This window comes from Engraulis encrasicolus, chromosome 11 (genome assembly GCF_034702125.1).
Source record: "Engraulis encrasicolus isolate BLACKSEA-1 chromosome 11, IST_EnEncr_1.0, whole genome shotgun sequence".
Taxonomy (NCBI): Eukaryota; Metazoa; Chordata; class Actinopteri; order Clupeiformes; family Engraulidae; genus Engraulis; species Engraulis encrasicolus.
In genome coordinates this window covers 56,507,063-56,533,391 of record NC_085867.1, presented here as the reverse complement: position 1 = coordinate 56,533,391, position 26,329 = coordinate 56,507,063, and the positions used below count along the sequence as shown (strand labels likewise).

General features: G+C 39.9%; 1 protein-coding gene across 2 annotated transcripts in view; it reads right to left on the bottom strand.

Annotated features, from left to right (window-relative positions):
* cacna1bb (calcium channel, voltage-dependent, N type, alpha 1B subunit, b) overlaps positions 1-26,329 on the bottom strand; it is a 400,044-nt gene that overhangs the window by 339,105 nt on the left and 34,610 nt on the right. For both annotated transcript variants that reach the window (XM_063211051.1, XM_063211050.1), the window contains exons 6-8: positions 16,777-16,895; positions 15,871-16,023; positions 9,252-9,445 (exon numbers count right to left, since the gene is read on the bottom strand). In XM_063211051.1, the coding sequence (XP_063067121.1) occupies positions 9,252-9,445; positions 15,871-16,023; positions 16,777-16,895 (466 nt within the window). The remainder of the gene's footprint in view (positions 1-9,251; positions 9,446-15,870; positions 16,024-16,776; positions 16,896-26,329) is intronic.

The window sequence follows — 26,329 nt, the reverse complement described above, 5'->3', positions numbered from 1 at the left end:
GCTGGATTGGCCAAAGGGCATACAGGGCATTTGCCCGGTGGACTGTTGATGACTGTGGCCTGGTCCTCCCCTCAATGTAGTGGTATCAGTCCTTGTGCCACTATAGCAGACCTCTCTGAATCAGAATCAAATATTAGTTATGACTATTGTGGTCAAAAAAGCTCGTAATAGATGACTAAAAATGTTGACACAGGCTTCATTGTCTCTCTCAGCGCCTGGTTCAATGGTCTTCACTGAAAATGTCCGGCCTGATTTTTTTCCCCAGACCAGCCCTGTCACTGCCCCTACCGTTGCGACGGATAAGAATAGCGCAGACCTAGTGATTGAGCAAAACTAACTGCGTTGACTTGTAGGCAACATGCTGAAAAGAGAGCATAACCTCTAGGCAGCGTTAATACACACTCAGGGTTTTTTTTTCAAACGAAGAGCTTTCCCTTTGTGACGAAGGTCATCTTGCACCTGTCCACCCTCCTCGGGGATCGAACGTGCGATCTCGTCAACTACAACGGTCCGGCAATGGGAGACACAGTACGTTACCGCTGGGCCAAGAGACTAGTCTCTCGGCGCAACGGCACAAGACTGTATGAGGCTATCGGAGGGAGGTTTACCAACGTTCCACGCCAACTCTGTGCTAGTTAGCCTCCGTTACACCTTCATTTGTGACTTTCATTCACACACAAACGGAGGTTTTTCCTCTGATGACGAAAACGAATGGCAAAACTGGATATTGTTTTAAAACTCCAGTTAGATGTTTGTGGCCTATATATGAGTGATTCTACGATTCGACTGCGCTTTTGGCAAAAGCAAAATGTCAATTATCAGTATTTTTTTTTCAACTAAATGACCTACATGTCTCCATAGTGTATATATTTAAGTTTCCAAACAAACAAATTGCCAAGATTAATCTTAAATCATTTGATAAATACTCTAATGAAAGCGAGCATTTGCTTGATTATTTTGTCAACAGTGTTATGGACAAATACTATGTCATTTCAAACATATTTAAAAATACTACAGAGTTGAAACAACATACGTTTGAAAGTGCTTATGTCCCTTAACAATAATGTTGTCATTAATCTGTGCAACTGATATAGAAAACAATATAGAAAAAAAAAATCCTTTGCACTTTCCTCATGGAGTAAATACATCCCATAGAGAAAACCATAAGTTCTTGAAAGACAGAAGGATCAAAAGTTTGTTGTGGTTATCTTGGGTTTGGGAGCAATAAAAAACCTTCAGAGAAGGGACAGTTGGGATGAGTTTACTGACACTGCCCAGGTTTTGTTTTACAGTTGTATGATAATGAAGCATTGATACAGCAGATGAGACATAGGGCTGCATACAGAGATGAATGTTAATATGTTCAGCTCTTTTGCTGGGAGGAATTTTGAAAAAACTGGCCCTGAGATCAGCACCCCTCATGTAGAATGTGTCTTGTCTGTGCTCTTTTTTTCATTGCATAGACCCCTGCATGAGGGACGAATGAAAGTGTGTTGTAAGCAGAAATGATTCACTGTACTGTACTTTATTTATATCAGGGGTGGGGAACCTTTTTCATTCGAGGGGCCACTTCAAATTCATCCGAGGGCCGTAAAAGTCCTCTGAGGGTCGTATTACGAACACAAACCAGGATTTCTTCCTGCACTTTAGGCCTATATTGAAGGCAGCTAGCTTTAAAACAGAACCCACCCTCTCTGGGCCCCCTGAATATAACGTAATTGTATTGCAAATGTATTTTCTAAGTTTTCTTTACAAAATATGTCATATTTCATGTGAAGCTGCATTACACTAAAAACTATATCGGGGGCTGGATAAAACGGCTTCAAGGGCCGCAAACGGCCCTCGAAACATACAGTAGGTTCCCCACCCCTGATTTATATAGATGACAATGTACTATACATGTCATACATGGGTAAAATCTTGTGTAATTTCTCAAAATCTAAATGGCTGAAATGTAGGCCTATAGTTTCTCCATGTGCTAATGTCATACTGTACTCATTGTTTTGCCGTTTTTAATTTACGCATGGGCAGTAATCCCAATATATGCATTTAAAATACATGTTTAAGGAAAATAAAAAAACATGCCTACAAATCAAACTGCATGTAATGACGGTTAATGACCTAAAAGGTAATCCAGTGCAGCTCAAGCTGATTCTTTGATGATTTTTTGAATATATCTATCTAATCTAATAATTCAGGAAACATTTGTCTGTTTGTCCACACACAACTTCCACACCACTCTACTGAATGATCACAAAATTGGGGATGACACTGCAGTGCAAAGTTTCACGCTGGGTACAGAAGATATTAATTAAGATATTAGTTCATTAGTTATTAGTCGGCTGAGCGCCACGAACCTGCTACAGACAAACAACTGTTAGGCTACACAAGAACTGTATGTTTTAAAAACTGATGTGATTGGTTAAACTTGCTCCCTCCCTCGATTCGTGGACAGTCTACCCGACATTCTCAAATTTTTGAATGTTTGGTTTAGCTATTTGAGTTCACATCACCTAGGCCTATAGGCCAAGTACATCTTTCCAACAAGGGAATGAGAGGGTCACAATTAGAAAAAGACTATGGCTTAAGTATCTGTATACCTACGGCCACAAAGAGCATCCACCACAGATATAATCTGCCTCTGGGCAGAGCTGGCCAAAAGGTGACATCACAAGTCTCTCACGAGTCCCTTTCGAGAGTTTTTTTTTCTAATGCCTGTGAAATTTAGACCAAACGATCAACAGCATGCCGGTGAGACACTGCATCCATGAGAGAGAGCGACAGAGAGAGACAGAGAGAGACAGAGGGAGGAACTGAGTGTGCCTTCACTTGCTATGACACCATGATCATTATGCAGAGGGAGATCGCTCCAAAATGTGCAAAAACAAATACCAATTCACCTCGGATTGCCACTGAAACATATTTGTGTCTAATGATTAGCCTATAAAAATCACAAGATTTGCAACAATGATTTTAAGCAGGTATATAGGCCCAAGAGAAAAATAATTCTATCTACAGTAGGCTACAATACTGTGTACTGTGTAGGATTATAGCCGGGTCATGCCACGCCAAATCAACAAGAGCCCGTGCACTTAGGTCTCAAAAAATTCTGAAAATATTACTAAGTGTACCCATGGTACTTAAGAGAAACACTGTAAATTTATTTGAATGTAAAATGTATACTCTCCGTGTTACAGCCAATTTCACTGGGGGAGGGGGGTGCCCATTTTGTTCACATTCTTTTTTTTGTCAAAGTTCACAAGCCCGTAGCTCAATAACTAAACCATGTAGGAAGCTCAAATTTGGCATCATGGCCGTAGCCAGCCATGTGAAGTAGCCGAGGTCCATGATGCGCGCGCCGAAATTTTATTATTAATATAAAATATAAATTAAAAATGAATTCATAAAATAAATAAATATGGGCTACACAGGCCTATATATAGGGCCCTCCTCTATGAATGTATAGGCCTAATGTGAAATAGTAAATATGTAGACATGTATAATAATAAATATGTTGTAGTTTTCAGCCAACTCAGCCTATTCCCTTTGAATGGCTATGCTTTGGTATCATGCCTCTTTTATTATAAACAGCATCCTCCCAGTCAGTAAAGCCCTTGGTAAGGAAACTAAAGCTTGACCCTGAAGTTGCACAATAAGCTACATCCTCAGATGGCAAGTTGCTCAGCCATTCATATTTTTCTCCCAATGAAATTACACTTCAGCTGTTTTCCTCCAAAGATACAGGGATAGCTCTGTAGTGCAAACCACCTATTTTGGAGTAAACTTTTTTTTCTCCCTAGAGTCGCATCAAACGTTTTGTTTTTATTTACTTGTTATAGTTCTTCACAAGCGCAGAGGACAAAAGTCTTTCAATGAGAAAGAAAAGTAGCCTATCCTCCGCGCTCCTGAGCCATCTGATGCGTCACGGCTATGCAGACACAGTAGTCACGGGAGCCTCTTCAGGTGTGGATATTTACTGCGATTGACTCTGACGAAGACGTGGCAACGTCGATAGTCTTGGCACTTGTCCAAATTAGCAGGAAAATATCCACACCTGAAGATGTTCCGGTGACCTCCTCTGTCAGTGTTTATCACATGCTTTCCAATTTACAATCAATTACCTTTCACGGATATCCTGCTTTTACCTTTATGCAGCAGCTGATGCAGCAGCCGGCCTTCTTAAAATAATGACTCAAATGGCTTTTTAAGACACCATAGCCTACTTGTTACGCATGAGCTTTATGTAGGCTATACAACGGTTGGCTTTCTGTCAGCGGAGATCTCATCAAGCGCGGGCTTTCTGATAGCGGAGATCTCACCAAGCGCGTGCTTAATGGGCGCGTTCGTGACGGCACATTACTGCGCAGGCTGCACACGCACACTTTGCCATTTCAATGCATTTTTCCAACCAGAAAGCATGGTAATTTTGCTTTGCGCAATGCTCTGTCATGAACGCGACCAAACACTTGCGATGTCGGCTGAGTTGCGTTCTCTCCCACGAGTCGCACCACTTGCGATATTAATCAATCTTGTTTACTCTCAAAAACAGAACACAAAGGCAAAACTAGAACACATAGCACATGGATGTTAACAACACAGTTGGCAAAGGACGCTTCACAAAGGTTTATAGATGTTTTTGTGTGTTTCAGTTGGTCATATTTGCCGTTAAAATAATAATAATAAAAAAAAACCTCTCACGATAGGCGAGGTCCGGACCTCGGTAGCCTCAAATGTAACTACGGCCATGTTTGGCATGCTGGTACATAGATAGGAATAGTTTGTTGCACAACTGTCAGTTTTGATCTGTATGATCCTGCATTGTCATAGCATTCCCTCAAAGATGATACAAATTGTACTGGAGTTTTTGGCTGTGCTCTGTTTAGGCCTTCAGAAGACATATTTGTGCCCAACATAGCCACTTGATTTTTTCCCCTTGTAGAGACAAGTAGGAACACTCTCATAAAAAGTTATAAATAGAAAGGAACCCCTATCAGTGTTTGACCAGAAGACCTCACAAGTCTGACAAATCATTTTGGGTGTCATTTTCAGAGCTCCAGAACCCCTTGTGGGATTGTCCACAGATTTTTATTTTATTTTTTTCTTCATTCTCCATGAATTCTTCTTTTTAAAATTGCAAATGAGACTTGTCTTATGTGATGTTTTCTTTTGTAATTTCCAACCTGAACATGGGCAACATGCACATTGAGGGCAATATGTTTTCTATGCATTTCTTCCGCTGCCATCTGCTGGTCAAAAAAAGAAACAACATGACTCCTTGTGCGTGACCTACTGTCTCTTTTGGTGTGCGAACCTGCTCCCACATTGAACGCTCCTGGAATCATTGAAATTGAAAGGGATACCTGCACCCCTGCACAGGGACTCTCGGGTGATCATGTCTGGGCAAAATTTGCATTTGATTATTTAGTCTTTACATTAAATGTTATCGAAATCATGTTGCTCTCTTTTTGCATTTTGCCCATGTTCAGGGTGGAAATTACAAAAGAAAACATCACATAAGACAAGTCTCATTGGCATTTTTAAAAAGAAGACTTCATGGAGAATGAAGAAAAATATAAAATAAAAATCTGTGGACAATCCCACAAGGGGTTCCGGTGCTCTGAAAATGACACCCAAAATGATTTGTCAGACTTGTGAGGTCTTCTGGTCAAACACTGATGGGGTTTCCTTTCTATTTATAGATTTTTATGGGAGTGTTTCTACTTGTATCTACAAGGGGGAAAAATCATGAGGCTATGTTGGGCACAAATATGTCTTCTGAAGGCCTAAACAGAGCACAGCCAAAAACTCCAGTACAATTTGTATCATCTTTGAGGGAATGCTATGACAATGCAGGATCATACAGATCAAAACTGACAGTTGTGCAACAAACTATTCCTATCTATGTACCAGCATGCCAAATTTGAGCTTCCTACATGGTTTAGTTATTGAGCTACGGGCTTGTGAACTTTGACAAAAAAAAGAGTGTGAACAAAATGGGCACCCCCCTCCCCCAGTGAAATTGGCTGTAACATCGAGAGTATACATCTTACACTCAAATAAAGTAACAGTGTTTCTCTTAAGTACCATGGGTACACTCAGTAATATTTTCAGAATTTTTTGAGACCTAAGTGCGCAGGCTCTTGTTGATTTGGCGTGGAATGACCCAGCCAGAGTAGGCATTGCAACTATGCTGCTCATTGAAACTGTGCTATCTATTCCCAATTTTGATCCCCCCCCCCCCCCATGAATATTTACTAAATAATAAACCAACATGTATGACAGTTAGTTGCAGTACGTTTTGCAGCTAAAAAATTCTCTTTTGGACATTCAAAATGGCGGACATGGAGAAGATACACCTTTTCAAAGAGCAATTTTCCCAGTCATAATACTTACAATTTAATGGTGGTGGTAAGTATTTGTGAAAAAGGTAACATTTGTGAATGGGCAGCATGAATTCTGGAAATAAATAATAAAAATATTGCACAGTGCACCAGTAAAGAGCTTCATCTTCTCATCATCTTAAAAAAGGCATGGCAAGATTATGTTTCTGACCTTTCTGTCTTGTCTTCCATCTTGTTTTATCCTTTCTTTCTTTCTTTCTTTCTTTCTTTCTTTCTTTCTTTCTTTCTTTCTTTCTTTCTTTCGTTCTTTCTTTCTTTCTTTCTTTCTTTCTTTCTTTCTTTCTTTCTTTCTTTCTTTCCTCTCCCTGCCACTCTAATTAGCCAAGAGTGCAGAGTGGGTGATAGAAGGGTGGGGAGAGAACGGGAGAAATGATTCAGTGCCATGCAACTAACAATATAATCACCCACCCTACCTCCCTCTCTCTCTGTCCATCACCGCTCACTCACTACCTCATTCGCTCTCCTGACCTCTCTCTCTCTCTCTCTCTCTCTCTCTCTCTCTCTCTCTCTCTCTCTCTCTCTCTCTCTCTCTCTCTCTCTCTCTCGTGGCTATTTAAAAAAAATGTTTGATGAGAGCTGTGATGGCTCTGACAGTGCAGGTCGTCACGGAGACAGGGTCAAGGTTCACCAAGACTTTGTGACTCACTGCTTGGTAACGAAGCCACACTTGGTTGAAGGTGGAGGTGGTATATATAGGAAATAACACTTCGAGACACTCCTTGAGTCAGGATCTGGACTAGGGAGTTAGTCTGCCCAAGAACAAGACTGTGAACAATCTAATTCGTGCAGCAGGCAATCTATGGCAATAGTATTTAGTTGTAGGCAACTGGACATTAAATGTATGCGATCTTGCCATTTAGAAACAAATTCTGAACCCCTCTGGCATTTTCAAAATAACATTTGACAAATCATTCTAAAACTGAAAAAAGTTGTCAGGACATTGAAATAGAGGACTATAACTAATAGAGTACTATGACTATGAAATTTCCTGTAAAACATCAATATATTTAGGCCTATGGAAAATGTTAGTCACACCAATCGACACAAACCTGTAACTAGTCTGAATCAATTGGTGCAACTAGTATTTTCCATATGACTATCTTGATTTCAGTGACAGTTACTTCTGCAAAGCCACCTTAACGTTTAATTTTGCATATGTGAGGTTCTCTTCCAAACTTGCTGGTATTATACAGTAGCAATATGATACAAATCTGTACAACACAGCAAGCTGACTGTGTTTGTATGCTGACATTCATCATGTTGACACTGCCATATGGTGCAACACCAACATACACAATATGCTGCTTTGGGTAAACATTTAAGTATACGTAGGTCACCATTTTACTCTCAGTATTCTCTCAAAGTACAAGAAATTAGACTTCAAAAACAATGTATCCGCGTAAGTTGTGAGACTTTTGTCAAAATTGAGCCCTTTTCTACTATGGAAAATCAAAGTAATGGAAAAAAAATGGCGTCATGACATGCAATTGACTGAAATACACTGTAACTGTGACCTCTTACAATAAAGTGGTAGGCCTACCAGAATTATAACTGAAGAATGAACACACACTTAAGATATTTTAAGATATAAAAAGAGGTCAGGTTGCCTGCAACTAAACTCCAATCTACAACAATGACCAATCTACCACAACCTCTGGTTATACATCCAAGTCAACTGCACATTAAATCGTTTGCCACAAAGTGGCATACACATTCATAGCAAATACAAATAATACACTGTAACATGAAATGTAAAATAAAAAAAACATGAAACTATTGTAGTTAACCCACTATCTATCTCAAGGCAAAGCCACCACATCCGCTAGGTGAGAAGAGGGAGGAGAGGAGTCTGACCAGCAGCATATCTTAATGCCACTTAATGGCAGATGGCCAGTTATTGCAGTGCGACAATAAATCAGCCTTTAAAGCTCTCCAGAGGTGCATTAGCAAGTGTGAGATACGCAGATGCAATGTATCCCCTTGGAGAAGGCACCAGTCTGACAAGTTCGTTATTATGGTAGCGAAATAAGCAGCGAGTTATGTCTCATTCATTTGAAACTCTAAATTCAGTAAACCCAAGTTATTTCATACAAACCTTTTTGTGATCTTTGAGTTTTACTGACATTTTATAAAAGCTATTAGCTTGCTAATCTTTTCACTTTCTATTGGAAGACCTAGACAAGTTGTTCTGCTGCATTCCAAAATGATAACACCCACACTGTACAAAATGTCTGTCCAGCCTTCCATGGTGATGCGCTGGAATATCGCGAGGATGGCGATAGCTTTACTGATGCAAGTTACCAGTTTTAAAACAAGTATCATAATTACTATTATTAAAGTTCCACTATTCCAATCATTCGGTTCTTGGAAGGTATAATCAACATCCTGACATTGCTAACTCTGTTAAAGGTGCACTGTGTGGGCTTGTGGCCAGAGTAGGTATCACAACTACGCTGCTCACTGAAACTGTGTTGCCTACAGTCAAATGTGATGACTAATATTCAGTATGGCCAAAGTTCAGTAAGTTGCAGTTACTGTAAAATTCAAATTCTGGAAATGGCTGTGTGGATAAGATTCACCTTTTCATGTATGAAAAGTGCAATTTTCTCAGTCATAATGAATAGGCCAAGGCCTACTAAGAATTTGATGGTGGTACGTATATTTGTGAATGGGCTGCATGAGTTCTGGAAATAAACTACGAACATTTTTACACAGTGCACCTTTGACACAACCATCTCAAAATGCTGTACTAGGCCTACCTAAGTGCTCGTGGCCACCTGTCTTACATAATAAAACAAAATCTTTTTCAGTTCCAACAAAACTGTATGTAACAAAAAGTATGACACTCACGCTGTACAAAATGTCCGTCCAGCCTTCCATGGTAATGCACTGAAACACAGTGAGGATAGCGAACAGGATGTTGTCGAAGTTGGTGATGCCGTAGTTTGGTCCAATCCAGAACTCGCTGCACACGGCGCCAGGCTCACACAGGCGGGCGGGCCGCTCTGTGCCGCATGGGTGCTCGGCTATCCGCTGCATTTCACCTACATGAAGAGATGGAGAGGCATCAAGAAAAAAAGACCACATCACTCTAGTACTTAGGTCATTACACTGACTACCAGTGAGATTTAGAATTCAGTTTAAAACCCTTCTGCTAATTTATAATTCACTAAATGGCGTAGGCCTTAAATATATTGTAGATATGGTAGAGAAATATCATCCTACTAGATGTCTTAGATCTTCAGAGTCTCCTCTACAGTTTGCGCCTTGGGTCAAATGCAGACAGGGTGAAATGGCATTCAGTCATTATGTTGCCAAATACTGGAACCAGCTCTTCAAATTAAGACTGCCCCAACAGTATCTTGTTTGGCAAAGAAACAGTTTATACTCATCTGCCTTTGATGATAGTTAGTTAGTTAGTTATCTATTATCCAATAGCCTACAGTTTTTTCCCCTTCTCTCCTTCTGTACTCATTAGCACATTGAATGATAGTTACGTATGATAATGTGCTATAAATAATGACTGGTTGATTGTTGGCTAGAATGTACTGTATTTATAGCCCGCTATATATGGCTTATTTTTTTCTAATACCTTGTGTGATACCTCTAATGCAGGGGTGTCAAACATACGTCATACGGCATCCGGCCTGCCAGAGGGTTCAATCCGACCCGGAGGTACATTTTTTTGGGGGGGTTTTTTGGTGCTTTTTCAAAGAAATAACCGAAATGTGCAATTTCGCCACTGGGGGCAAAATCGAGACCTGCATGACATTAACCCAATAGTCCTCTCTCTCTCCTATACATGTATATGTAGTAAAGTGCACATCACACTTCTATTATAAATGGTAAATTTGTACTGTGACAGGCATTTGATAAAGCTCATATATAGACCTCATATATAGAGATCAAATATTAATACTTCTTATTCGTATTGTATTGGTATTGGTTATAATTACATAATAAATATAACTGTATTTGTATTGGTTCGTATTGAGCCTGAAACGGGAAACGGGATGTTAAAATGCTTTAAGATGCAAGAAATCACATCAAAGAAATACAAAATGTTCTGGGGGAAGACCTCTAGACCCCCCACCAAAAACAACGGTGCCATATTTTATTAATTGACGGTTGGCAATGAATGAATGAAATCAATGAAATTTTGCATAGGATTATCAGTATTATCAGCATCAGTATTCAGTATTTCTACATATTCAAAACACTTTTAAAACATGCTGAAAAGATAACACGATAGTACTGAAAACTAATCCTCTGCTTTAAGTTCTTTTTTTGCGATGATCTTACTAATGCGGCCCACTTGAGGTCCACATGGGTTGCATGCGGCCCCCAGACCAAAATGAGTTGGACACCCCTGCTCTAATGGTTTGCGTTGTGTCTACACATTGCCACGCCGCTAGGTGGCACCGGTATCTCTTTGAGTTATTCATATATGCATGAGAGGAAGGTCTTAATGCAGAGATGCTGAAATGTACACTACGATGCAGACATGCTTTTGACCTCCTGGATCGTATATAAAGTGTATAAAAAGGATACCGGATTCCTGCTTCTTTTATACCGCACAACATAACAGTTTGAATGACTGTTTAGGCAATATGGATGTCTTATTCGTCATGCCAATAAAGCATTGTTGAATTGAATGTGATTGGATATCTCTATCAGCTTATCTTGTAATTCAAAGTTGTCAAAAGTAAAAAAAAAAAAAAATATATAGCTGCAAGCAGCAATGCGGGGCCAAGCAGTACACTTGCCAAAGTTGCCATGGCAACATAAGGAACTGCAGCGCCCCCTTTGGCCCAAATCTCGCCAATGTTGGGGTGCATTCCTTGGAGGGGAAAATGGGGAGAGAGACGGGGAGGGTAGGCAAAGGACCTGGGCTGGGAATCAAACCCGGGTCAGCCGCATGATAGACGAGTGCCCTACCGGTTGGCCATGGCAGGGCCTGTGCTGCCCTTGATTTATATTGAGTAACACATTTCCATTCCCTCTCAAATTAGTCTATAAAATATCAGCAAGTAATTTCTATACTTGAGAGGCTTGCTTTTTGGACAGCAATTATAATCCTCTGTGATCATTCTATTTAGTAAAATTGTTTATATGACATACAATGTTATGGAAAAGAATCGGGAGCCTACTGAAAATAGATATGTCCTTGAAATCCTAAACATAAGAATCCTATAGGCTGCAATGTAATGTTGGCCAGCCTTTTGAGAGACTGGTCTGAGGAATTGGTGTATATAGAAGCAATGTGTGTGTGTGTGTGTGTGTGTGTGTGTGTGTGTGTGTGTGTGTGTGTGTGTGTGTGAGAGAGAGAGACAGAGGAACCGAGAGAACAACAATGGTCTCTCTCTCTCTCTCTCTCTCTCTCTCTCTCTCTCTCTCTCTCTCTCTCTCTGTCTCTCTCCCTATCTCCTTCCCTCTCCCTCTCCCTATCCCTCTCCCTCTTCCTCTCCCTCTCCCTCTCCTTCTCCCTCTCCCCCTCCCTCTGTCTGTCTGTGTGTGTGGGGTGGGGGTGGGGGGGTATGTGCAGGGGCTGGGGAAGTGGGGCTTTGGTTGACACTAGAGCAATAGCAGACTACGCACACACCTAAGCTCTCGTCTCTTGTGTGTCCAGAGACCCCCTGCCGAGAATGGTGTCAGTGAACGTGCGCAGGTGCCGTTGGCAAAGGGGACAGAGAGATGAGAAAAATCCCTCCATTCTTTCCACAATTTTGAATGGCTGCTGAGAGCTGATAGTTTTTTCAATCGTTACGAAAATCCATACCTGGGTGCAACATAGTGTGAAGATGACCTGTGTACCAATATTTTGAAAATTGGGAGTACGGTTCAAAAGCTACAGGCAAAAATGTAGCTAAAATTTTTACCTGCTGGTGGCGCTACAGAGTTTGAGCTGGGGATTAGATTTTTTTTGTGGTAGGTCATGGGATGGACTACTATGTGTGTACAAAATCCCTGCCCAATTCGACAAACGGTTGCTGAGATATGACCTCACTTCCTGTTCCGCCACGTTTACGACAATTTTGATTGGCTCTCACGGCTAAACGATAAAAGATATCCAATATTCCTGAAGACCCCATATGTAGCTCAGTACAGAGATACTATATACCGAATTTCGGGTGAATTGGTCAGAAATTGCTGGAAAAATAGCATTTTTATTGAATTTCAAAAAAATCCAAAATGGCGGGAAAACTATCCTGGCGGAAAATGACGTCATAGGGTGCGTTGGATTCGTCTTGGCCCAAGGATTCCAGGGATACCAAGTTTATGAAAATCGGCCCAGCGGTTCAAAAGTTACAAGCAGAAATGTACCTGCAACTTTGACCTGTTGGTGGCGCTAGAGCGTTGGGGCTGGGGACCTATAAATTGCTGTGGGTAATGCTGAGCCGGGCCCGAATGTGTGTGCCGATTTACAGCATTTTCCTACGTACGGTTCTATGGGCTGCCATAGACTTGCAGAGGGAGAGGAATGGTGACTAGAGAATAATAATAATGAAGAAAACCTACTAACTCTATAGGGGCCTTCGCCAGCTTCGCTGCTTGGCCCCTAAAAAGTTTCCTTCCACCACAGCTAACTTATCTGAGTAACCAGTAGATCTGTGTACTTGTCTTACTATCACCTGACTATGTGCTGGTTGTATCAAGTTTGTGGTGGGTTCTTGTTAAGTTTTTAGTGTTTTTCTGTTTTTCAGTAACACAGTCTAACTCATTAGGTACAATGGAGTAAATGATGTTAGAGCTATGTAATTTAATGAGCTAGTATTGTTCTTACACCATGAATTTACTTTTGACACCTCTAGAAATCTTATAACACTTTACCCACACCAAATGGAAGTATGCACACACAAACACACACACACACACACACACACACACACACACACACACACACACACACACACACACACACACACACACACACACAAACACACACACACACACACACACACACACACACACACACACACACACACACACACACACACACACACACACACAATGTTACAGTGATGGTAAAAGAGTAGGCAAGTGTCATCACCACTGTTAATTAAAGCTAATTAAAGATGTGCACACATGTGCAAGTGCACACACACATACACAAACATACTGTCAAGTTCTCTCACGTCAGCCTCACACAGAGACAGAGAGACAGAGCAGGTTACACCAGATGCACAATTAGGGTAAATTGATGTCTTGATTGAAAATGATTCATGTTGATGGGTCTACTTGCATAATGTTGACAATGCGCTAATTATGAGATCTGAGATCAAGATTGACCCAGGGGGGGTCGAGAGGAGTGCACCAACTAACTTCAGCCAGTTAGTAGTGGTAACATATGGCACCGCATGGAGCAGAACTGGAGCCATGTTCGCACTCCAACGCCAGACTGATAGAACATCAGCGGGAGTCTGTTGCAAGACATTGGAGGATCCCAGTATCCACAACAAAGAAAGCACCACAAAGCTACAGTGATGTCACTGGAAATAAATCTATAACACAAATATGTAAGGGATAACAGCCGACGAGGTGACCGGTTACACAAAGTTAATGGCGAGGCGGCGGCTCAGAACTCAGACGTGCACAGCATGGAGACAGAGTTGCCTCCACCAAGCCATTTACTTTGTGTAACCGGTCGACCTTGAAGGCTGTTATCCCGCTTATCTGTCACAGGGGTGTCGCCAGACCTATTATACAGGGGCACGTGCCTATTGATCTGCTCTGTGAGATTCACCAAAAAAAGCCCTTGCTACCATAGAATTTAGCTCAGGTTAGCATAATCTCTAATCTCTAATCTCTTACTATCTGTAAAGTCACAGGAACCATGTCAACTGCACCAGAATCTTGTGAGCAAGATAGACAAGTCGCTATGCGGGCGTCCAACTTAGACACATCTAGAATCTTTGTTTGGTATGCAGACGTTGTGATTATTGCATTTTCGGTAGACGATGTGCAAGGTTTCCATAGATACCGTCGGCATTCCAAACGAAGATTCTATGCGCGCTTAACTTAGTCGCATGCCTGACACCAGATCTGTTCTTTGGGATTGATGGCCACCCCATCAGCCAATCAGAAAAGAGTATTCCGTTGCGCAGACAGATAAAACCAGAATAATGACAGGAGGCTTGTCCTTGCACAATCAGAGGCCAGAGGGTTGCAGGTTTGAGACCCATTCTCCCTGACCCCATCGATATGTCTTTGAGCAAGATACTTAACCCCAAATTGCTCCTGGTGTCAGGATGATACCCTTGTGTGGCAGCCGATGCCACCTGTGCGTGAATGTGAGTCTGAATGGGTGAATGTGAGGCATACAATGTAAAGCGCTTTGAGTGCTAGAAGGAGTGTAGAGATATCGGTGCAGTCCATTTACCATTTTAGAAAGCAATAAACACATTCAATGTCGATTTTCTATCAACATTAACAGCCAATCTTCGACGCATATTGGGATAAGTTGATCTATTTGAGACAAACTTTACCAAGGCATAACAAGCATAAAACATCTCTAAGTCAACAGACCCACATTGTGAGCAGTGCCTCTAAAATCCACACCGATATCCAATGGGTCAACCAACAGACATAGAGTAGATGTCTATTAGGCAACTACTGTGTGTGGTGGTTGGCCCATCAGAAATGGGTTTGAATGATAGCTAATGTCAGTGCTTGACATTTAATTTATTGTTAACTGTCCACTGTGGTTATTGGTTTTCCCAAGTCACGAGCCATTCTGCTATTTTACTAGCCACACATTTATTACTGATTTTTTCTTCATCATGACACTGTACTGTACATCTAAAATTGAAGCGCTAAAGCAAGAAGATGAGTGCACAGGAAATACATTAAACAAATAGAAACTGAGTACCTGAATATTTTCTTGAATTTCAAAACAATATTGATACACAAGGGGCAAACAATAGAATATTGGCTACTCTGATATGTCACACTGAGGCTTGCAACAAATTCAGTTTCACTAGCCAAGTTTTACCAGCATTTGGTCGGTTGGCAGGTGCCATTGTCAAGATCTGCTATGGAGCGGTAACGTGACTAAAAATGGAAAGATGAAAAATCTTTCTAACAACTGCAGTTTATCAGGTGACTGAATAGAGTACTGTACCACAGCAAGCCCACATCAGCCCAACTCTTGGCTGAAACCTCCTCCAACTGGTAGAATGTTAGGAGCCTCACAAGCGTTTCTTTCATCGTGTGTGAAGTTTTAAGATATAATTTAAGATAAGAATTTTGCTGGTTCAAGGAGTCGTCGACCGCAAATCGTAGATGTCAAACATGTTTGATATTTTTGACTTGAAATAGAACATCGGGTCTTGTGTCCATGTTTATGACTGGAGATGAGATTGACAGTTGCGTTTCTCTTTATGTGTGTGGCACAACCCAATGTCAAAATGGGCTACGATTTTAAAGTTGTGTAGTGTGAGTCTAGCTTAAGACACTCCTACTTAGGCACCTGTGTCATTCCGGAAGCAGGTGTGGTGGAACTTGCCCATGTAGAACTCCACCCCGATGATGGCAAACATCACAATGGCGAAAAACAACAGCAGCCCGATCTGCAGGAGAGGGACCATGGCCTTCATGATGGACTTCAAGACCACCTGCAAGCCTACAGACAGGAGAGAAAGAAGAGAAGACATGACAAATATGTGTCGCTGTCTAGCAGAAACCTCATATCTCCCCATTTTGTTATTATGATTCTATATTTGAAGAGTTCAGATGCAAAACCCCCTAACTCCATTTCTGAAGACCTGCACTTCTATATTTTAGAGAATCCCGTTGTTGGTTTGGCTTACATTCATGTACTTGATAATACATAGAAATAGTTATATTACATAAATAAAATAAAAAACTATGCAATTTTGATAGCTTTGTATTAAATAAAAATGAATTAAGATTATTTTCTGAAAAGGCACTTAGGGGGTTTTGCATCTGAACTCTTCATTTGTTCTTTATTCATTATAAAATAGAGATCAGCACTACTGTGTATGATACATTATTTAATAACCAATTTTAATGTTGAAAGTATTTATTTATAAAATAATTATTTATAAATTCAGAAGTTAAAAAAAGAAAAGTCGAGATATGAGACTCTAAAGTCCCCCAGGGGCCTTGGGAGCCTTAGGGTGGGGCGTGGAGTAATTGCTTAGTTGCCATTTAATATATACAGTAATTCTGTAGAATGAAAAGGGACATCTGAGCCACTCTGGTTTCATATTATTTTAGTTCTGGGGCAAGCAAAGACTGACCAGCCAGTTTCGACTCTAAGGTCGTCATCATCTAGGCTCTTCATCAATTTCTGTGTGTGTCTTCATTTTGAAATGAAGGAATGTAAAATTTGTGTCTTTACAAAGCCACTTACTGGGAATACCCGATACCAGTTTCAGTGGTCTCAACACTCTCACAGCTCGTAAGGTCCTCAAGTCGAACTCTGATCCCACTTTGTCATTCCCCACAGTACTTTGGGCCACAGTCAGGATTCTGTGAACAGAGAGATGAGATAAGATGAGATAACATGAGACAAGACAAGACAAGACAAGACAAGACAAGACAAGACAAGACAAGACAAGACAAGACAAGACAAGACAAGACAAGACAAGACAAGACAAGACAAAAACGTTATTGTCTGTTACAAATCCAACAGAAAATTGTCTTTTGGTGTGGCCCCAGTTATTCTCACAGACATTAACCAATGTCTTTTCAATGGGAAGCACAACTTTTGGTATTGTCTAAATGTCCAGTGTGGAGTGCTTGTATGTTATGTGTGTCCTACGTGTTTACGATGTTTTGTATGAGTGGAGATGACTTGACTGCAAATCAAATCTAGCTTTGGGTAGACTACTAAGAAAAGTTATCTAATCTAATTAAACAAGACATGACCAAAAAGGACGTAACAAGATAAGACAAAATATGTATGCTGAGGCTAGATAGCTGAAAATTGTAATCTTGTGTTGAGTACTGTATGGCTGGGTGGGAGACGTGACGCCTTGTTTTTTCGTAACATTGGTTAAAAACCTACAAAACTGTTATTTTTCCTTTAAAAAACAAATGTCAATGAAAGAAGATGTGGTACATTATGTTTCATATTAGTCTTAGATGAGAAGGAACATTTTGTTAAGATTCATGTAAAGGTTTATATGTCAAATATCCTGCGGTGTGACTGTAACATTAATGAAACCTGGAATATAATATATATATATATATATATAAATTAACCAACAACATTTTGAATAATGTATGAAGCATTTGGCATGATTGCATAAATATTAACTTCATATTAAGATATGTGAATGTGAAAAAAACTCAAGACAGTAATATTAACTACAAGTTCAATTTCGTAATACAAATTGCGTCCTGTGGGGTGACATGTATGTCAATGTTTGTGAATGGGCAGCTGCAAGGCCAACTACAAGGGTCTTAAAGACTGGCTCCTAACCAGTCAGTGCCTCAGTTATTGGAGAGTGCTGTGGGAGTTTAAGGTGACTCTTAACCTCTTAATATGTCTTCATATTGCAATATTTCTGTCACGCAATGCTTAGGTTCATTTTATGGTGTCCTGTGGTGTGACTGCTCTTATAGGAGGAAAAAAAGTTTTATATAAATGACAACACATATTATATCATATCATTATACAATATCATTATCAAGTTAACATGAGCTCAGATGTCAGTCATGTATACAAAAGGATTAAAATGGCCATAATGCAGTGAAATCCCTGTGGTGTGACTCCGCAAAAAAAACGCAAAAAAAAAGTTTTTCCAATTCCTGAAAAAAATGATGGAAAAATATGGGAAAAAAAATAGAAAAAAATAAAGCACTCAGTGGTTCGTGGAATTTCGACATATTTTTGCCATTTTTGGGAAAATGTGTCCTGCATCAACACATTGCATAGGCATGTCACACCGGAGGAAAATGAAGTCACACCACAGGAAATTCACTGCATTATGGCCATTTTAATCCTTTTGTATACATGACTGACATCTGAGCTCATGCTAACTTGATAATGATGTTGTGTTTAATATTAATATGTGTTTTCATTTATTAAAAGAAACTTTTTTCCCTTCTATAACAGCAGTCACACCACAGGACACCGCAAAATGAACCTAAGCATTGTGTGACATAAACATTGCAATATGAAGACATATTAAGAGGTTAATAGTCACCTTAAACTTCCACAGCACTCTCCAATAACTGAGGTACTGATTGGTTAGGAGCCAGTCTTTAAGACACTTGTAGTTGGCCTTGCAGCTGCCCATTCACAAACATTGACATACAGTACATGTCACCCCACAGGACGCAATTTGTGTTACGAAATTGAACTTGTAGTTAATATTACTGTCTTGAGTTTTTTTCAGATTCGCATATTTCAATATAAAGTTAATATATATGCAATCATGCCAAATGCTTCATACATTATTCAAAATGTTGTTGGTTAATTTATATATATATTATATTCCCGGTTTCATTAATGTTACAGTCACACCGCAGGATATTTTACATATAAACCTTTACATAAATCAACAAAAATGTTTCTTTTCATCTAGGACTAATATGAAACATAATGTACCACATCCTCTTTCATTCACATTTGTTTTTTAAAGGAAAAATAATAGTTTTGTAGGTTTTTAACCAATGTTACGAAAAAACAAGGCGTCACGTCAACCACCCACTTACATAATGGTGATGGTGGTTGTAGATATTCATAAACATGATGGCATAAAAATGGGAAGATTTATATTCTGGAATCCTGCGGCAGTGCAGTAACTACACATTTTGACAGAACTGAGTTTAGACTGAAAATGGTCTTCATAACACCTCCTTTATCTGGCTGCAAACCCTTATGGTTCAATTCTGTCCCGATTTAGAGATATTGCCATGTCAAATTTGCAGTAACTACTACAAAGTATACAGCCAATAACTTGGCGTAGTTACTGCACTTTGCCTTTGTAGGGCAGAATACATGACTAAAATATTACACACTGGACCCTCAAAATACATTACAGGTTGGTGAGAGAATTCTAGGCCACACTCAGAGTCCTCCTAAACCCGGCAGATTCACAAAATGTGATGAAATATCAAATGACTATGTATGTACATGCATCATTTTGCGTTTATCTATGCTCATGAACAACTCATACAGTACTACATACAGAACCGCCTTATTTAACTCCAAAATCAAGTACCTTTTTCCCCCTTTGATGACAATGAGCTCCTCTTACATACATACACGCACGCACGGCCACATGCCCACACCCACACACACAAACATCTTTGACGGCACCACATGCAGACATTCACACACAATCACGAAGACACAAAATCCCGTCCCTGTCAGGCTGTCAGCGACAAAGCTCTGGAAAGTACCACCCACGGACAGCCAGTTAGCAGAGCAGAGCAGAGCACGGCACGGCACAGCACAGCACAGCACAGCACAGCACAGCCCAGCCAGACAGACAGATTTGAAGAAACCATACTGGCTCCACGCTCCACTCCCCAGGCAGCCAGAGCAGATCATTAGCATAATCTAATCACATCACAGCAATGTACTTTAGTAGCCTACATGTGATGATGAGGCAATCAGCCATGACATTAAAAAAACCCTGACCGCCATCATCTCAAGGCAGTGTAACTAAAGGTCAACAAGAGAGTAACAGAAGGGTCATTCCACGTCAATTCAACCAGTGCCCACGCATGAGTGCAGGCCTGTGTGTGTGTGCATGAGTGCAACCATGTGTGTGTGCATGAGTGCAGGCCTGGACTGGCAATGGATCTGGCATACAGGGCAGTTTCCCGGTGAGGTCAACAGTCCTCAGCAATGCAAGAAATAAAATCAAATATTTCTTGTAATAAGTAAAAAAAAGATAGTCTAGCTCTTTTAATAATAATAATAATAATAATAATAATAATAATAATAATAATAATAATAATCATTATTATTATTATTATTATTACTATTATTATTATTATTATTACTACTACTATAATACTATTTACTATAATATACTTACTATAATAATTCTAGCTCTTAATTCTAGTTCAAACGTACGAGTTATTAGGTGATTCAAAGGTACACTGTGTAAGATTGTGGCTCATTAAAAAATGTGCCAAATTTGATTTTATCATGAATATTTACAAAATAATAAAACAATAAAAGTTTATTTCTGGAAATTCAAAATGGCTGACCATGGAGAAGATCCCCTTTTCATGTAGGCCTAATAACGAATACTGTACTTAGAATTCATGGTGGTGGTAATTGTTAAAAAGGTAACATTTGTGAATGGGTATCATGAATTCTGGAAATGAACTACTAAAAATATTATACAGTGCACCATAAAATTGATGATGTTTTTACTTGAAACTAGAAAAATAAGATTTTTTGCAGTGAGGGGCCAATACTGAAGACCCAGCCCATTGGTCCATCTTTGATAAACAGTAGACAAAGGAGCAAGTCTACGCCTAAAATAGCTGCACCGTTTATTTGGTCCAAGTGCAGCACCAAAATCCTCCATGGAAATTGCATGCATTCCATTATTCAGAACTGATTTTTCAATGTGACTGTTGACTTTAAAAGAAGATTTGACTAATGAATGGTTTGTTCAATCACTGACATGTAAAAAGTTTATTTTTAACTTGCGCCTTCATCAGTGGGCTACAGAGGATGTTTTTGTGCTTGTGTGTGCGTGTGCATGTGCGTGTGCGTGTGTGCAATGTGTTTTTAATCAGCTGGTGGAGGTGCGACCTCCCTGTCAGCTCGGCTTAAGGTCAAATGTTGACACATCCGTAGAAATTGCATAAATGTGCTTAGTAGGGCTGTAACAATATTGTATTGAACCAAGACATTATACACAGTCATAATACTGTATCGTGGTAAAAGAAGGCCTTGTGATACACCTTTTCAAATCCCTTCAATCCAGAAAACAACCACATGTGATAGTGCTTCTAAGCTTCAAATCATCATCATCATCATATCTTGTAACTTATTCTGCCTATAAACTATCATAGTTTTTATTTATACTTTTATTTTATATTGTTGGCAAAGGTGGCAAAAGCAAATTGATTTACTGTAGGTAAAAGATCCTGATACGAACCGAATCATGAGTTGAGTGCATAATTGCCGCCCTTAGGAGTACATTAGTCTCCGGCCCTTCCTGGCAGCTCATGGGGAAAGAGAAAGACAACTAGATTGCATTCTCACAGAAAATGCTGGAAGCGGGCTTGCCTTTTGGGGCAAAATGACTTTGCTAACTCTGCCGTTCGAATTTGTTTTTCAATTCTATAGGTTTCGGAAATTACGTGTCTATTGTAAAATCTTTCGGCTATTTTACCATCGCTGAAAGCTGCTCAAACATTTTCGGAAATAACATTTCCTTCTGCATCGCAGCCAATCGGGAGTGTGATAGCTGTTCCCTGGTCCTATGTCGCCTGGGTCCTAGGTTCCCCGGTTTCACAATCAATGATGCATGGGTTTGGTCTTCGTTCTCTGTCAGTATCAACTGCATTCTCCCAGTGCTTTATAGACAGTAGTGGTCGTAGGCATGTGCATTTTTTGTCAGTCATTTCAAATTTGTGTTAAAGTTTGGTTTTCACTCCCAAGTTGAAGTTTAGGGTCTATAGAACAATTTGGGTTCGAGTGTCAAACACACAGATAACAAAATGGCCTGCGGGGGGCGCTCTAAAATATATAAACTGCTATAACTTTTTATTAGTTTAACCAAATTTAACATATGAGGTATGCATGGATTCAGCATTAAGAGGAGGAGCTGGTGAGCTAAGTATTTGGTTACCAGATTAAAGACACACTATGTCATAAACACACTTTTAGCCCATGGACAGCAAAATTAAGAGGTTTTTTTTAAGATAAATGGTGGAAATCCAAGTTGCAATGAAACATCATTCATTGTTACAAGTTATTGTAAATTAAGCCTGGTATATCATTCAACTTGATTTGTTCAGAATATCCCTGAAGCACAAAGATACCTAGGATACGCAAATATGGCTGCATAAAGCCTTTGTGATATTTAGGACCCAACTTGCAACTTTGAGTCGACTTCGATGAAGCCATATTCTATTCACACATAAAATCACAAAAAAACGTTATATCTGGAAGAAAATAAATCAATAATAACAATATTATTATTATAAATAATAATAATAATAATAATAATAACAATAATAAGACTGCATTTCCGGAGAGACAATGCTATTGGTATGCTTGCGGATTATGCACACACACAGAGCTGTTGTATACACACACAGAAACACGAGGGAAAGAGATAGAGGTGTGTGTGTGTGTGTGTGTGTGTGTGTGTGTGTGTGTGTGTGTGTGTGTGTGTGTGTGTGTGTGTGTGTGTGTGTGTGTGTGTGTGTGTGTGTGTGTGTGTGTGTGTCTGTGCGAGAGAGAGAGAGAGAGATGTGTGTGTGTGTGTGTGTGTGTGTGTGTGTGTGTGTGCAGCCTGATCTCCAAAAATTCCGTGCTCCTGGACACGGATGTTTTAAGGACACGAAATCGGTGTCCAGGACCAAAATTCCGTGCTCCTGGACACGGAATTGTTTTCCGTGCTCCTGGACACGGAATTGTTTTCCGTGATGGGCACACGGAAGTGCTTTCTATAGGCTATTACCACAGCACTGTGTTAACTCTATCATTAGAAAATACATACCAAATGCTAATCCAAAACAAAATAATGCTATAGCAATTTCAGTTGTGCCCTGACCAAAACATTCCCTAACCTTAACCTGTCATTAAAGACATACTTTTGAGAAATACCTTTTCCAATTGGTTGCTAGGCTATCAAACTCATATAATGAATGAAAGAAAACTAGCTGTGCCCAGACTAAAACAATCCCTAACCCTAACCTGTCAGTAAGAAATGTTTTTTTTTTAGACAAAATATTTGAAATTAGAAAAATCCTGAGAAAACACAAGACTGTGGAAATAGCCTATAGAAAGCACTTCAAACAATTCTGTGTCCAGGAGCACGGAAAGCAATTCCGTGTCCAGGAGCACGGTATTATGGCAAAATCCGTGCTCCTGGACACAGATTTTGTGTCAAGACAAGCTGGGCTACTTCACAGTGACTAGACCCAGAGATGACTGGAGCATTCAGCAACTTTTTTAGAGGTTTTTTATTTTAGCCCAGCTTGTCTTTATACTGCTGTCCTCGACGGTGAGCACCACCAAGGCTGAAGCGCAGACATCCCCTCTTCGAACAGATTTTGTGTCCTTAACATCCGTGTCCAGGAGCACGGATTTTTTGGAGATCATGTTGGTGTGTGTGCGTGTGTGCGTGTGTGCGTGCGTGTGTGCGTGTGCGTGTGCGTGTGCGTGTGCGTGCATGTATGGAGATGCTTCAGGTGCCTTTCAGCAATGGGTGGGTAGGGAGAGGTAAGGGTGGGATTCAAACCTGCAACCCTCTGACAGACCAACACCCTACCCAGTAGGCCACTGCCACTTACTGACAGCAGAGGTCTAAAGTTCTACAAGGCTGCATGTGTGTGTGTGTGTGTGTGTGTGTATGACTGAAGATTCTAAAGGTGACAGTTTGGAAGTCAATAGCTGAGTAATATGTGCAGTCTTATTTTTACGCTGTCATATCTCCAAAAGTTTTGCAAGTTGTCAGATGATATTGACACACAAATGGCACAAACCTGCTCTTCATGTCAAAGCTGAGATCACTTTTCTTGGCCAAATGGTTCAGTCAAAAAATGGACATATTCAGGCCTATGCGCTGAGCTGTTCACACATTTTTTTGTAAGTGAATGGGGTCACATCATAGGGATTTTAAAACTGCTCTCTTTGTAACATTTTTAAGAGTTGGCTTATGATATTCACACAGTTTGTATTCAGAGCCAATACCTCTCTGACAATGCCTTTACCTAGTTGATACAAAAACCCCAGGACAAGTCACCTCTCACTCTAACTGCCACAGTTTGTGACATTATCATCTTGACCATTCTACCATTCATTTCAATGAGGGGGAAAACAGAGAGAAAACTGAGGAAAAACAAGTCTGGTGAACAAATGAAAGGGGGTAGGCCAGCGAAAAATACACCACCCTGAGACCTTTTCGAGCCGTTCGTTTTGGCACTCGAACCGTGTCTCTATCTCGAACGCTGCAACGATTCAAAGCCGCCGTACTAATGAATGGCGATTCCTATATGCCGAGGTGAATGGAAAAATGTAGAATAATAATAAACTGTTGATGAACAATTAATATGCTTTCCCGCAAGCATACTAAATAAACTGTTGGAGAACAATTAGCATGCTTGCTGGGGGCAAGCAGAGGCCTTTGGCAAGCATACTAAATAATACTATAGGACTATTTCATAAATGGTAGACACAATCATCTGCTCTGGGAACTGTCCATTTGTTACCAGCGTAGTTGACAGGAATGAAAACCGTTCTTATTATCTGCATTTGCCAGAAATGCCTGCCAATCTGGTAACAAATGAACAGTTCCCAGATTTGGACTACACTACCAAAGATGCCGTTGCCAAAGATGTTTTCCAACTAGAGGTGAAGTGCAGCTGTACTAGTACTTGTACAAATAGACCTGCCAGATCTCGGTGCAAGTGCATGAAGGCAGAGTTAAAGTGCACACGTCTGTGCAAGTGCACATACAATTTCTAAGACTGGCCACTGACTGTTTTTGCATCTGTTCTCTGTCATAGTTATTGTAGAGTGGAGTATTGGAATATTATATGTTAGCCCTATGGTCTTCTGTTTACTTTTTGAATGCAAGAAAAAAAATGATGTTCCCCATAGTATTTATCATCATCATCATCATCATCATCATCATCATCATCATTACTATTATTATTAATATTATTATTATTATTATTGATTTACTTTCTTCCAGATATAAAGTGTTTAAGTTGTGAATAAAATGATGGCTTGATTGAAAAAAAAAGCTGGTACTCATGATCCTAAATTCATAAACTCAAAGTTGGCTTTATGCAGCTATATTTGTGTATGTATCCTAAGTATCTGTGTGCTTCAGGGATATTCTGAACAAATCAAGTTAAGTGATAACCCAGGCTTTATTTACAATACATTGTAACAATAAATTATGTTTCATAGCAACTTGGAGGGCATTTCCACCCTTTATCTTAAAAAAGCCCGGATTTAGCTGTCCATTGGCTAAAAGTGTGTTTATTACATATTGTGTCTTTAATCTGGTAACCAACTATTTAGCCCACAGATTCCTCCTCTTCATGCTGAATCCATACATACTGTACCTCATATGTTAAATTTGGTTAAACTAATAAAAAGTTATAGCAGTTTATATATTTTAGAGCGCCCCCCGCAGGCCATTTTGTTATCTGTGTGTTTGACACTCGAACTCAAATTGTTCTATAGACCCTAAACTTCAACTTGGAAGTGAAAACCAAACTTTGACATCAATTTGAAATGACTGAGCCTATTACGACTCCACTACAGGCTAAATCTACTTTTTTCATCACCAGCCAAAGTGGTTACATGTTAATTTTACTAGCCAAACACACATTTACTAATGGGCCAATGTGGCTAGTAAGGTTGTCTCTTCTACCAGCCAAACTGAAATTTCATCAATATTTGGCCGGTTGGCTGTTGTTAATTTAGAGCCCTGTAGATATTGCATTACCAAATAAAATAACACTTTAAATGAGGGGATGATCACAGCGAATATGAAGAATGAAAAAATAAGCTGGCCTGGCACACACATGATGACTCAATTAGGCCTACTTGTTGATCACACAGGGCTGTTTGTTATGTTTCAAAACCATTGCCATACAAAATATGCAAGTATGTAATAATTATATAACCAATGATTCAGGGGCCCTGCAATGACATTATTCAGGGGCCCATTCTGATCCCCAGGGCCCCTCATAATATAAGACAATATAGGGGCCCTGCCAGATACCAGGTTCCGGTT